General features: G+C 34.0%; 1 protein-coding gene across 1 annotated transcript; it reads left to right on the forward strand.

Moving 5' to 3' along the window:
• Window positions 1-5,799: 5,799 nt before the first annotated feature.
• LOC146951878 (flavodoxin family protein / radical SAM domain-containing protein) lies at window positions 5,800-12,792 on the forward strand. Its single transcript, XM_085756071.1, has 8 exons — window positions 5,800-6,695; window positions 7,230-7,345; window positions 7,883-8,058; window positions 11,247-11,437; window positions 11,519-11,605; window positions 11,871-12,028; window positions 12,124-12,334; window positions 12,417-12,792. Exons 1-8 carry the CDS (start codon window positions 5,862-5,864, stop codon window positions 12,567-12,569), a joined length of 1,926 nt encoding a protein of 641 aa, XP_085612197.1. The 5' UTR covers window positions 5,800-5,861; the 3' UTR covers window positions 12,570-12,792.
• Window positions 12,793-13,025: the final 233 nt, after the last annotated feature.

The following is a 13,025-nucleotide window of genomic DNA, read 5'->3' on the forward strand; positions in this document are numbered from 1 at the left end:
CGGTGAGGAATATCCGTGAGGGCAGCAAGGTCGTGGAGAGAGAAGGGGGTGGACGGTGGCATTGGGAGAGTGCAGAGAAAAGGGGTGGAGATGAAGAATCGTATAGAGATGGAGAGAGAGAAAGGAGGATTATGCAACACTAAGTATTGGAAATAGATTGACATTAATTGTTTGTCATTTACAATGCAATTGGGGGATTGAGCAATACTCATATCTGATCAACGGTTAATGGCGCCCAAAGATTAGCATCCAATGGCCAGGAATGATTGGCGCCCAAAAACAGTAGAATTAGGGTTGGCGGGTTGGCAGTGCTATTAGGAATGTTAACTAGGATTAGGAATAAGTTAGATTTATTTATGCAAAACAAAATATTTATGCAAAACAACTTATTCAAAACAGCTTATTTATGCAAAACAGCTTATTCGAAACAACTTATTTATACAAAATAGCTTATTTGTGCAAAACAGCTTATTAGGATCACTTTTTTTTAAAACCGCTTATTCGAAACAACTTATCTATGAAAAACAGCTTATTCAAAATAGCTTATTTATGCAAAACAGCTTATTACGATCTTATTTTAAAAAACAACTTATTCAAAACACCTTATTTTTTTAAAAAAACAGCTTATTTATGCAAAAACAGCTTATTCAAAACAGCTTATTTGTGCAAAACATCTTATTTATGCAAAACAACTTATTCAAAACAGCTTATTTATGCAAAACTGCTTATTACGAATAAGTTGTTTTTGCATAAATAAGTTGTTTTGCACAAATAAGCTGTTTTGAATAAGTTTTTTGTATAAATAAGTTGTTTCGAATAAGTTATTTTGCAAAAATAAGCTGTTTTGTATAAACAAGTTGTTTCGAATAAGCTGTTTTGCATAAATAAGCTGTTTTGAATAAGTTGTTTTGCATAAATATGTTGTTTTGCATAAATAAGCTGTTTTGAATAAGCTGTTTTGCACAAATAAGTTGTTTTGTATAAATCAGTTGTTTTGAATAAGTTGTTTTCCACAAATAAGCTATTTTGTATAAATAAGTTGTTTCGAATAAGCTGTTTTGCATAAATAAGTTGTTTTGAATAAGTTGTTTTGCATAAATATGTTGTTTTGCATAAATAAGCTGTTTTGAATAAGCTGTTTTGCACAAATAAGCTGTTTTGTATAAGTAAGTTGTTTTGAATAAGTTGTTTTGCACAAATAAGCTATTTTGTATAAATAAGTTGTTTCGAATAAGCTGTTTTGCATAAATAAGCTGTTTTGAATAAGTTGTTTTGCATAAATATGTTGTTTTGCATAAATAAGTTGTTTTGAATAAGTTGTTTTTTAAAATGAAATCGGAATAAGCTGTTTTGTATAAGTTGTTTTGAATAAGCTGTTTTGCACAAATAAGCTGTTTTGTACAAATAAGTTGTTTCGAATAAGCTGTTTTGCATAAATAAGCTGTTTTGAATAAGTTGTTTTTTAAAATGAAATCGGAATAAGCTGTTTTGTATAAATAAGTTGTTTTGCACAAATAAGCTGTTTTGTATAAATAAGTTGTTTTGAATAAGCTGTTTTGCACAAATAAGCTATTTTGTATAAATAAGTTGTTTCGAATAAGCTGTTTTGCATAAATATGTTGTTTTGCATAAATAAGCTCTTTTGAATAAGTTGTTTTTTAAAATGAAATTGGAATAAGCTGTTTTGTATAAATAAGCTGTTTTGAATAAGCTGTTTTGCACAAATAAGCTATTTTGTATAAATAAGTTGTTTCGAGTAAGCTGTTTTGCACAAATAAGCTATTTTGTATAAATAAGCTGTTTTAAATAAGTTGTTTTGCATAAATATGTTGTTTTGCATAAATAAGTTGTTTTTTAAAATGAAATCGTAATAAGTTATTTTGTATAAATAATTTGTTTTGAATTAAAAAAAAAACTTTAAAAATAGTTTTTTTTTTTTTTAAAAAAACTTTAAAAGAAAATGTTTATAGAAATTTTGGGGCTTGGGGGCTTTTGATTTATGGGCTTGCATGAATGTGGGCCTTTTAATCTGGTGGATTTTTAAGCCCCATTACTATGTGGGCTGGGGCCAAAACTTCAAGGCCCCATGATATTGACACCTCTACCCCAAAGCTGCAAAGATCATACGATGCTAGTATCAAGAGCACAAGTGTTGATATTTATGAGATAACATTTTTGTTAAATAATTCTTGTGGACTGAGATAAATTGTGGTTTTTTTTTCTTCTGAAAAATTACTAATGTTGTTTTGATAATGCTTAGACTCGCTAATATTGTGATAAACTTATACTAGACTTTGGACACATACTTATGGAGTGGATAAATAGTATTGGTAGTAGTATAAATACATTAGCTGCTAGTAGTATAAATATATCAGTATTCTAAATTCATATTTTTATTGGGTGTTGAAAAATTATCCATAGTTCTTCAAAGTAATTTAAAAAAATACCTTGATATATTTATGTTTACATTATTGTCATACAGAGAAGAACAAATATGGTGACATGAAGACATGAGGTATTTGACTTTTGTATAGATCAATAGGTCCTTTGATCAATTCGATGAAATAAACAAGTCCAAAAGATAATGCAATTCATTTTTTGGTGTTCAAATAATGCAATTCTTATTAATAAAATTATTTGTTTTAATTTAACATCTTTAGTATCTAACTATGATAGTTGGAGAATTTCATACCATCACATTCAATTGTCATTGGATTAATTGAGATTTACTCTTATTAATAAAATTATTTGTTTTAATTTAACATCTTTAGTATCTAACTATCATAGTAAATCTCAATTAATCCAATGACAATTGAATGTGATGGTATGAAATTCTCCAACTATCATTATATGGGTTGTAGTTATACGAGTATCCTTCATTATGTTGCAACTCGTTTCTCAGCTTCCTAGGATTCGAACCCTAGATTTTTATATTTTACCTCCTTAAATCCCTTAGCTCAACCAATAATGTGAGACTTCTAATTCTTACTTGACACGCTAGCAACAAACATGAGATATCGACATAATGAATGTAAGGGCCATTAATGTTGTTAAGTACCCGTGCAGAAAAGACCTTATCATGATTATCACATGTAATACCGCCAAAACCACCCAAATTTAGTAATTCACTACTAAAGTTTATCAACTAAGTGTGTAAGTTATCAAGATCCAGAGAGTTGATCAGTTGATGCACACTCTTAGCGCACATGCAAAGGACCAAGACATGGAACATATCCTTCCCTCTGTATTACAAATAGGGCATCAGTTAAACGAGATAGGGTTTCGAGACAGTAAGACAAACTTGAATGAAACAAAGTCATATCATCATATTTACCATAACAAGAATTCCAACTTGCTTCTCACAACAAAGAAGTTTGGATACCCAATTAACAAATGATAACCATCAAGAACAAAGTAGATGTAAGAGGTGCATTTGGGCCACACCCACAGGGGCGGAGCTGGCTATAGGTGAGGGTGTGCACCTGCACACCCTGGATTTTGGTAAATTTCATGTATCACCATAGATATTTTGCACTCTGCACACCCTGGCTTTTCATCTTTGCACCTTGACAATTGAGTAGCACTCTGACCACTCATATCTCAAACCCAACACTTACTATGTTGTAGTATTAAATGACATTAACCACTCTGTGATGTATACTGACAAAGCTGCTTATATTTTTTTTGCTTTTTGTGCTATCATCATAACATTTTTATTAGAAGCATAATTAAAATTTACAATTGAAGGAATCAGACCAGTGTTTCGTAGTTGTAGTAGCTTGCTAAAATTATAGTTTCCAATAGGCTAGCGCAATATTATTGTATAACCTGAAAAAACTAAACATAACTTTAGTTTTTTTTGAAGAAAAAAAAAACTTTAGTTGTAGTGTCTAATGATTTATTTGTTGTTTTTATTTATCTAAGTATACCCACAATATTTTATTTATCTATATATAGGATTTGTAAACTCTTCAAAACCAAAACAAAAATTAAACAATATAAATATTTAGAGGCTAATAGCAGGGCCGTTCTTTGGGGAGTGCAAAGAGCTCAACCGAGCTGGGCCTCCTAAAGCGATGGGCCTCAATATCCCCACCCCCACTCAAAAAAGAAAAATAAACATGTTTCATGTTTCAATTTCTAAATAAAAAATCATGTTCCATGTTTCTATTTATAAGTTAAAAAACACGTCTTTAGTAAAAATAATTGTTAATTTTGAATTTGGTGGTTAACAATCATTATACGAGTGTTATTTTCAATTTAAATAGAATATTAATCTTTTAAAAAATTTGTGGTTTTTTTTATCAGGGGCCTATTTTTACTATGAGAGTCGAGCCTCCAGTTTCATAGGGACGGCCCTGGCTAATAATATATTTAATTTTTTATTTTTTATTTTTTATTTATTAATTATATTTTTTTAGAGGATATATATATATATATTTGATGATAATAATAATTAATTAAAATTAAATAATTCGCACCCCCTGGTCTAGGGTTCTGGATACGCCACTGCACACCCACACACAGTGGCAGATCTTAAGTAATTTTGTTGGGGATGCCAAAAATGTATGTAATATATATTAAAACATTTCAAGATATATCAAGGAGAAATTAATAGGTCAAGTGGTTGGTTTCTTTTGATTATATTGTGGGGGAGCCAATGCAAGTCCCCACATGAACACTTTTTTGAATAAAATATTAAAAATAGAGTAGAAATATTAAAAAACATAGGCCGTAAGAGTTATGCTGAGAGAATGGTCACCATTTCACTACAACCAATGAAACACACGTTGTATAATTATGCCTAATATGATGATATATGTAGCAAACTTGGGGGATACCATGATTCCCATGGGTCTCCAAAGAGATTCGCCCCTGCCCACACATCAGGGGTGTCTTGCACAAGCAAAGAAGGATACATGGTAACTGTGTTAATTTTGTAAAAAAAAATGGTAATCTTGTTGATAATGTTTCCAAGCATATTGGAATAAAGATGAGAAATATGTTGATCATTGTCATCCACAAGATCATTAACACTTCAATGCATGTCATGACAGTGAACATAAGGTACGTGATTGGAAAAAGTCTCTTTTTCCAGCCAATAATTAGAGTTACCATCTCCACACCAAAAACGAAATTTTTTTTAGAAGCTCAATGCTACAATCAAGAATCAGAGTTAGATACATTGATTAATCTTACCACAAGTCTTGGTTTATTTCTTTTTTATTTTCAAAAGTTCTTATATTTTGTTTCTTAAATATTTATTCATTTTCATCCTGCTTTTATATAGTTATCAATTTCATAATTTGAGGATAGTTGTTCTATGAACCTTTCAGTTTTGCTCAAAAGTAACTCGATTTATTGGATGGTAGTTTTCGATTGCACAAAGTTTATAGCGTAACTCTTAACCAACTATTTATTCATCTAATTGTACTTTCCATCAACTTATTTAAGGGGTTGAACAATCTAAGAAAAGCATAAACTATAACAACCGTCTAATTCAAAAGAGTCTAGGAAACACCACGAAAATATCAAAATAACCTCATCGGCAGTTTACTTCTAATGAAAATTAACAAATGGTAGTTAACTGTCGATGGAAATTGAGGTTAAATTTGCCATTTTATGGTGTTTCTTAGCCTTGTTCAAGGTGTAAACAACAATGACCATTCAAGATTCGTGCAGACCGCTAAAGCCCACCAGGCCGTAACAAAACAACCGGGCTTCTAACTTCAAAACCTAAAGCCCACTAAACAGCACTCCCTCTTCGTTTTCATTTTCCCTCCCACGGCGTTTTCCACCGCCACACTCACACTCACACGACGCACTCTTCACTGCTCCACCATCATCGAATCACCATTACCATGCCATTCTTATCAGTACCAGCTCGTCTCACACTCCTCGCTCTCTTCTCCGCCACAACCTTCTACTTCTTCTACAAATCCCGCCGCTTACGAAGCCTAAAACAACTAACCCTAAGCTCCCAAAACCCCAACCCTAACCCTAAAATCCTCTTCATTTCTCAAACCAACACTTCCAAAACCCTCTCTAACCGCCTCCACCGTTTCCTCACCTCAAACAACCTTGCATTCGACATCATCGATGGCAGAAACTACGAACCCGAAGATCTCCCCAAGGAAACGCTTCTCCTTATCGTTGCTTCCACTTGGGAAGACGGAAAACCACCGCCGGAGTATAAATTCTTCGCCGATTGGCTTGCGGAGAGTTCGGAGGATTTTAGAGTTGGTTCGTTGATTTTGTCGAAGTGTAGATTTGCGGTATTCGGTGTCGGTAGTGGAGGTTATGGTGAGAATTTCAATGCGGTTGGTAAGGAGATTGTGAAACGGATGAAGGCGTTGGGTGGTAACGAGATGATTCCGTTGGGGGAAGGAGATGTTGATGGTGGTGAGGTGGATGAGGTTTTTGAGAAGTGGTGTGGGAAGGTTGTTGGAATACTGAAAGGTGTTGATGATGGTGGTGATTTGGAGAATGCTGAGGAGGAAAGCGGTGTTTTGAGTTCTGATGAAGAAGAGTCTGATGAGGAGGAAGAGGCGGAGTCGGAGATTGTTGATCTTGAAGATATTGCCGGTAAAGCACCTTCGAGGAAGCTGGTGGCTACGGTGAAGGAGAGTAATGGGAAGTTGAATGGAAAGAAAGAAATGGTGACTCCTGTTATTAGAGCAAATTTGGTGAAGCAGGTATATTGTTTTTCAATTTTTACTTTGTGTAATGTAATTCATATATGCGTTGCATTAGATTCCAATCTCATATATCGCTTAGTTAGTGACTCTTATATCGCTTAGTTAGTGAGTTTGTCAGAAGAGCTATTGTGATTTTGGTATCATAGTGATATTGCTTGCTTACTTGGTACTTGTTTGGCATCACCGTGAGTTTGTCCGAATTATGATGACCCACGGTGATTTTGCGAAAGCTACACTCTGGTTTGGATTTTGCAAGATCACTATGGTGATGCTAAATATGCAGTTATTGTCAATTGATTGAACTTTCTGTTTGTTACATAAGATATGCAGTTTTTGTCATATTGGGAAAAACCCAAGTCCCACATCAGATAGATAAGACTCTTGATAAGAGTTTATATAGAGGAGGCAATCCTCACCTTACAAGCCGGTTTTGTAAGGTTGAGTTAGTCCCCAAATTTCAACATGTCAATTGATTTAACTTTCTGTTTGTTAGATAAGATGTAATGTTTTTAAAATATTATCGATTTGCAGGGTTATAAGATTATTGGTTCACACAGTGGTGTCAAGATTTGTAGATGGACTAAGTCACAGCTTCGAGGTCGAGGTGGTTGCTACAAGCATTCATTTTACGGAATTGAGAGTCATAGGTAATTGAGACTTGACTTCCTCTACAAATTACTTAAGTTCACGTTTCATTAGCATTTGGTTTTGGTGGTCTGAGCATCGTTTATGTGTCGTGCTAGCGGACAACTTTATTATAATATATGTCATCCTGCAATTCATTACCTTATTTATGCCAATGAAAACCTAAATCTCAAGATGGAGCTTGTTTGTTTTCGATGTACGTTTCATCGATGGTGTGACAGTTTTTAATCGTTGATGGATTGAACTTAAATTTGAATGAAAATAAGTTTGTAAAGTAATCAGGAAGAGAGAAGAAACAGAGTGTATCTATGTTTTTAAGTAACTTTGTGCTGGTATTTGACATGGCTTAGAAGAAGAATGTTCTGGATTTATAATTTCTGTTGTACTTTCGCATTATCTGCAACTTTTGATCATTTCATAGGTTTTAGTAAGTATTTTTTTGGTGCTTGTTATAAGTGGATTTATCTTCTGCTTTATGTGTTCGCAATCACACCTCAGCTATCATATATTCATTTTATCAACTTTTATGAGTGAAATAGGTGCATGGAGGCAACCCCTAGCTTGGCATGTGCAAATAAATGTGTTTTCTGCTGGAGGCATCACACAAATCCAGTAGCGAAAAGTTGGGTGTGGGAGATGGACGATCCAATAGAGATCGTAAATTCTGCAATAGACCAGCATACAAATATGATTAAACAAATGAAAGGAGTTCCTGGTAATTTTATATTTTCTTTGTTGTTATCATTTCAGAAGTTTGACGCTGACACATTGTTGTCAGGTTGATGGACTTACATATGTTAATAGTGAATTAACGAGAGTAGCTCTAGATCATAACATGCACACTTTCATAAAGTAGGGTAAGTTTCATACCGGAGACTAGCTCTAGCTGTAGATTATAATTTGTGCGTGCAGGAGTTTAAGGGAAAAATAAATGAGGGTAAATTTTTTCATTTGACATAAGTATTCTCTTATTTGATTTTTTCCTATTATGAGATCATCATTTATCCTTTATTTGATTATATTCATCACTACCTCTTTCCCTAAATACTCCAGTTGAAAAAAAATATCTTGTCCCTAAAGACAAACCCCTTTTCAAATTTCTAGGAGGACTACTTTTTTTTTTATTAATAAAAATTACTACTAATTATTGTTCACCTAAAACATCAATTGGGAACAATTTTGGAACATCTATGCATGAAATGGACAAATTTAATACACTGTCGAATTTTATTAATGTGTGATATTGAGAGAATAGTCCTTACAATAAGGGAGAACAGTAGCAATTTTTAATGGTTGTCAAACTCGCATTTCCAACAACAGATAAGTTGGAAATGCTCAAAATTATTTGACGAGGGTTTGGAGCAAAAGAAGAAATAGAGAATTATCCTGGTTGAAGAAAGCGAGACAAATGGCAATCCCAACAACATCTATGTTTTTCATTTCAAACTTGAAGTGGGGAACTCAACTCCGCCTTAGATGCACCAACACCGCCGTTATCGATACCGCTAGTGCTTCAATGTCTAACTCCAACGAATCAACGGAGACCGTGGCTGTGAGAGAGAAGCTGATGCATGATCTGAAAATCGCCGCGGATAGAATGGAAGACACGATTTTGAGAGAAGAAAGGGAAGAATATACAAAAACTCTTTGAAGTCGTAGAATCAGAGAATGAGGCAAAAAAGAGAGATTAAAGCTCCAATTACCGTTTTCAGTACTATTAATATTAGTTCTCAACCTGGATGAAACATTATTGCCGCCATCAATTCTCGTAGAAGTGAAATCACGTTTCGCATTACCAGAGACGGTAATCGGAGCTTTAATCTCTTTTTTTTTTGCCTCATTCTCTGATTCCACAACTTTAGAGTCTTTATATCTTCTACACTTTCTTCTCTCAAAATCGGGTCTTTCATTCTATCTGTGGCGGTTTTCTGATCATGTATCAGTTTCTCTCTCACAACCACGATCTTTGCTGATTCGTTGGAATTAAACATTGAAGCACCGACAATATCGATAATGGCGGCGTTATTGCATCTGAGGTGGCTTTGAGTTCCCCACTTCAAGTTTGACATGAAAAACATATACTCCCTCCGTCCCAAATTATAAGCAAAAAAAAAAAATCACACTTATTAAGAAAACTAAAACATAAGAATTTGGAGTATAGTTTTGTGTTTTCTTTGGAAAAAGTTTTATAGGAAGATGTAAAAACAATTTTCATTGGCTATTGGTTATGGAAAAAATGAAAGAGAGAAAATTGAATCTAATTTGCCTTTAATTTTATGAGAATAAACAAAAGTTTTTCTTGGAAAAGAGATTTTTTAAAAAAACAAGATTAAATAGGATAAAAGTTTGTCTTTTTTGCTTATATTTTGGGACAAAGAAAATGAGTTTTTTTTGCTTATATTATGGGACGGAGGGAGTATGTTGTTGGGATTGCAATTTGACTCGCTTTCTTCAATCTGGATAATTTTCTATTTCTTCTTTTGCCTTAAACCCTCCTCAAATAATTTTGAGCATTTTTAATATATTTGTTGTTGGAAATGTGTTAAGTTTGACAACCATTGTTATTCCCTTATTGAAAGCACCATTTGAGAATCTCTCAATTTCACACATCAAAAAAACTAGATATTGACATTGTATTAAATTTGTGCATAGAAAAATTGTTCTTCAATTAATGTTTTAGGTAAACAATAATTATTGGTATTTTTATTAAAAAAAGTGCTCCAAATAAAATGTCAATGGTTTAGGTTTTTTGAAATCCAAAGAAATCTCAATTGTTGTAGCTCTCTACAACACAGGTGCATCTAATATCTCAGATGTTAGCCCATCTGAGAGGAGGTAAACAATGTTTTATCGAGTCTCATCCCATAGCTCTCTGCATAAATGAATTCACAAACTAGAAAACACATGTTTGCAATCAGGCCAGGTAGGCGAAAGGATCCATCTCTGATGTGCTGAATTCTGGTCTGGTCTTATCCAGTGGCCGGCCTGTCACTATCCACAAAGTACTTAAATAGATTCTTGAGTTTGTTCTTTTCCATTTAAGTATATTATTAAGAATTTGTAAGCATTTGAATAATAACTTGACTCTTCAATGTACATAGTACTTTCTAATGCCTTTGGATTTGTGTGATGGCATGACCTAGGTAGTCAAAATCGTGATCCAACTCGTAGGATCGTACGATTTTGTGATCTTGCCTCCCCTTCGCGTGCTGGAGTATGGCCGAATTTGGTGGGGGTGGCAAGGGTCGCCGCCAAAAGTCGCAAAAACGATGAAATTGTGTGTCCATCGTTTCTGTACTTGTTATGCAGAGCTGTTGTTCGCGTGTCGGATCCACGACCCGTTTAATTAAAACGATGCTGTCAGTACTAAAACCCAAAAATAAAACACGTCCAACGCTGTGGTTTCCTATTTGTGCTACACGCCAACATTTCCTTGTTTCTTTTTGTTTTCAATAATTAATTAATAACTGATCACGCGACTTAAGAAAACTGTACACATAAAATATGAATAATAAGAAAATGTTTTTGGTCAAAAAATAAATAAATAATAAGAAAATATTTTTTTTTATGGGGAGTATTATATTATTTAATTAGTAAGTATACAATTTATTTGTTATGCATATACATGAATTTATTGCGATATATATGTCAAATTTATTTGTGAAATTATGAATTTATTTGTGATCCTTCCCTGATCTTGTCTAGGATTTTGATTTTGACCCATTTTATAATATCGTTTTCCATATTGGCATTGCAAAGTTGCAAATATTTTTATAAATAAGTAAAATCGGACTCCAGCACCGTTATATCATTTTGACTGATACTGGGAGGATTAGCTTCAAAACAACCCACCGTTCTGCATATAATTAGTTTCAAAATTGGCTCATTTAACTCTTTTTGTAGGAGTCACCTCGGAGCGATTAACTGAAGGCATGACACCACGGCATTGTGCATTATCTCTTGTTGGTGAACCTATTATGTATCCAGAGATAAATACACTTGTGGATGAGTTGCACAAAAGGAGGATTTCCACTTTTCTAGTTACAAATGCACAATTTCCAGATAAAATTAAGTTGCTGAAGCCTATTACCCAGGTTTTGAGGTTTTCAGAATTTTATAATTTGAACATGCTGGATAAGCAAGCCAAACTTAATATTCTTGTTTGCTGCTTGCAGTTATATGTCAGTGTAGATGCCGGAACAAAGGACTCTCTTAAGGCAATCGATAGACCACTCTTTGGAGATTTCTGGGAAAGATTTATTGTGAGTATCTTTTCAATGTCAGTGAAAATCTAGAAAAGTATAATCAAATCATGAATTCATGATGTATGATGTATGTAACTACTCTAATTAGCAGCCTAGCTGAAATGCATTATTTGTGTTAAGAGTTTAGTTCATATATCATGGACTCTTTACTGCATGATCACCATCTGAAGAAGGGGCGACTGCGCTGGATTTTATTTGACTGTTTGATGATACTGTGTCCTCTTGATCACATTGTCTATGTATTTTGATAACTATTTTCCAGGATTCCTTGACTGCTCTGAAGGAAAAACACCAGCGCACTGTATACCGCCTGACCCTTGTGAAAGGATGGAATGCTGAAGAAATTGATGCTTATTATAAACTCTTCAGTATTGGAGAACCCGACTTCATTGAAATCAAGGGTGTTACATATTGTGGCTCGTAAGTCTCCCCCTCTTCTCTCTCTATCTCTACCCCTTAGTCCAGCTAAATTCTTGATTGAAAACCATCTTCGAATGACAATGAACTCTTCTCAGGACTGCTACATCAAAATTAACAATGGAAAATGTCCCTTGGCATGCCGACGTGAAAGCTTTCTCGGAGGCTCTGTCTCTGAAAAGCCAAGGGGAGTATGAAGTTGCCTGTGAGCATGTTCACTCGTGTTGTGTCCTCTTGGCAAAAACTAAGAAGTTCAAAATTGATGGCCAGTGGTATACATGGATAGACTATGATAAATTTCATGATCTGGTGGGTGTTTATTTCCCTATTACTTTGGACTGAATTTGGATTGTTGTTTTGTTTCTGACATTTATCATCAATTTAAATTCAGGTGGCTTCTGGAAGTACTTTTGACAGCAAAGATTACATGGCTGCCACACCATCCTGGGCCGTCTATGGAGCTGAGGAAGGTGGATTTGATCCAGGACAGTTGAGATATAGGAAAGAGAGACATCACAAGTCGAGCCGCAAAGAATCAGGTTAGAAGTTAGGCCTTTGGGTAGCCAACATCCATTTCCCCTTTCATTTCTTTATTGTGTAACTATAGGTATTACAACATATTTCAATAGGATAGTTTTGTAATACAATGCTTTAGACATAGGTTAAAGCATTCCAGTGTATTTAAGTCCCAATGTTTTCCCAATTCGAGGCAATTGAGGAAAGAATTTTGTAGTTATTTTAATTCTTGCAGCTATTTGTTTTTGAAATTGAGATTTGAAGAATATCTTGAGTTTTCCTTGCAATAAATAGCATTGCGTAGTATTTGCTCTGCTGTGTTTGTTGCTAGCATAGTAGTATTTTGGTTTGAAGAGAGGTAGATAAAGTGGTAATCATAATGCAAAGCAAACAAATAAAATGTATAAATCTTTGAACAATATTGCACTCGTTCCTTTTTTTCTTCTTGGGGTTCATTAGTTATATATTAAGGTTTTAAAACCTT

This window comes from Medicago sativa, chromosome 1 (assembly GCF_051527215.1).
Source record: "Medicago sativa cultivar Bolivia chromosome 1, Bolivia_mono, whole genome shotgun sequence".
NCBI lineage: Eukaryota > Viridiplantae > Streptophyta > Magnoliopsida > Fabales > Fabaceae > Medicago > Medicago sativa.

What these genes read in the sequence shown, in the direction of transcription:
- LOC146951878 (XM_085756071.1), top strand. Translation starts at nt 5,862, where the DNA reads ATGCCATTCTTATCAGTACCAGCTCGTCTCACACTCCTCGCTCTCTTC. An exon ending in ATTTCTGGGAAAGATTTATT is followed by an intron (nt 11,606 to 11,870) that starts GTGAGTATCTTT and finishes ACTATTTTCCAG; the next exon opens with GATTCCTTGACTGCTCTGAA. An exon ending in GGTGTTACATATTGTGGCTC is followed by an intron (nt 12,029 to 12,123) that starts GTAAGTCTCCCC and finishes AACTCTTCTCAG; the next exon opens with GACTGCTACATCAAAATTAA.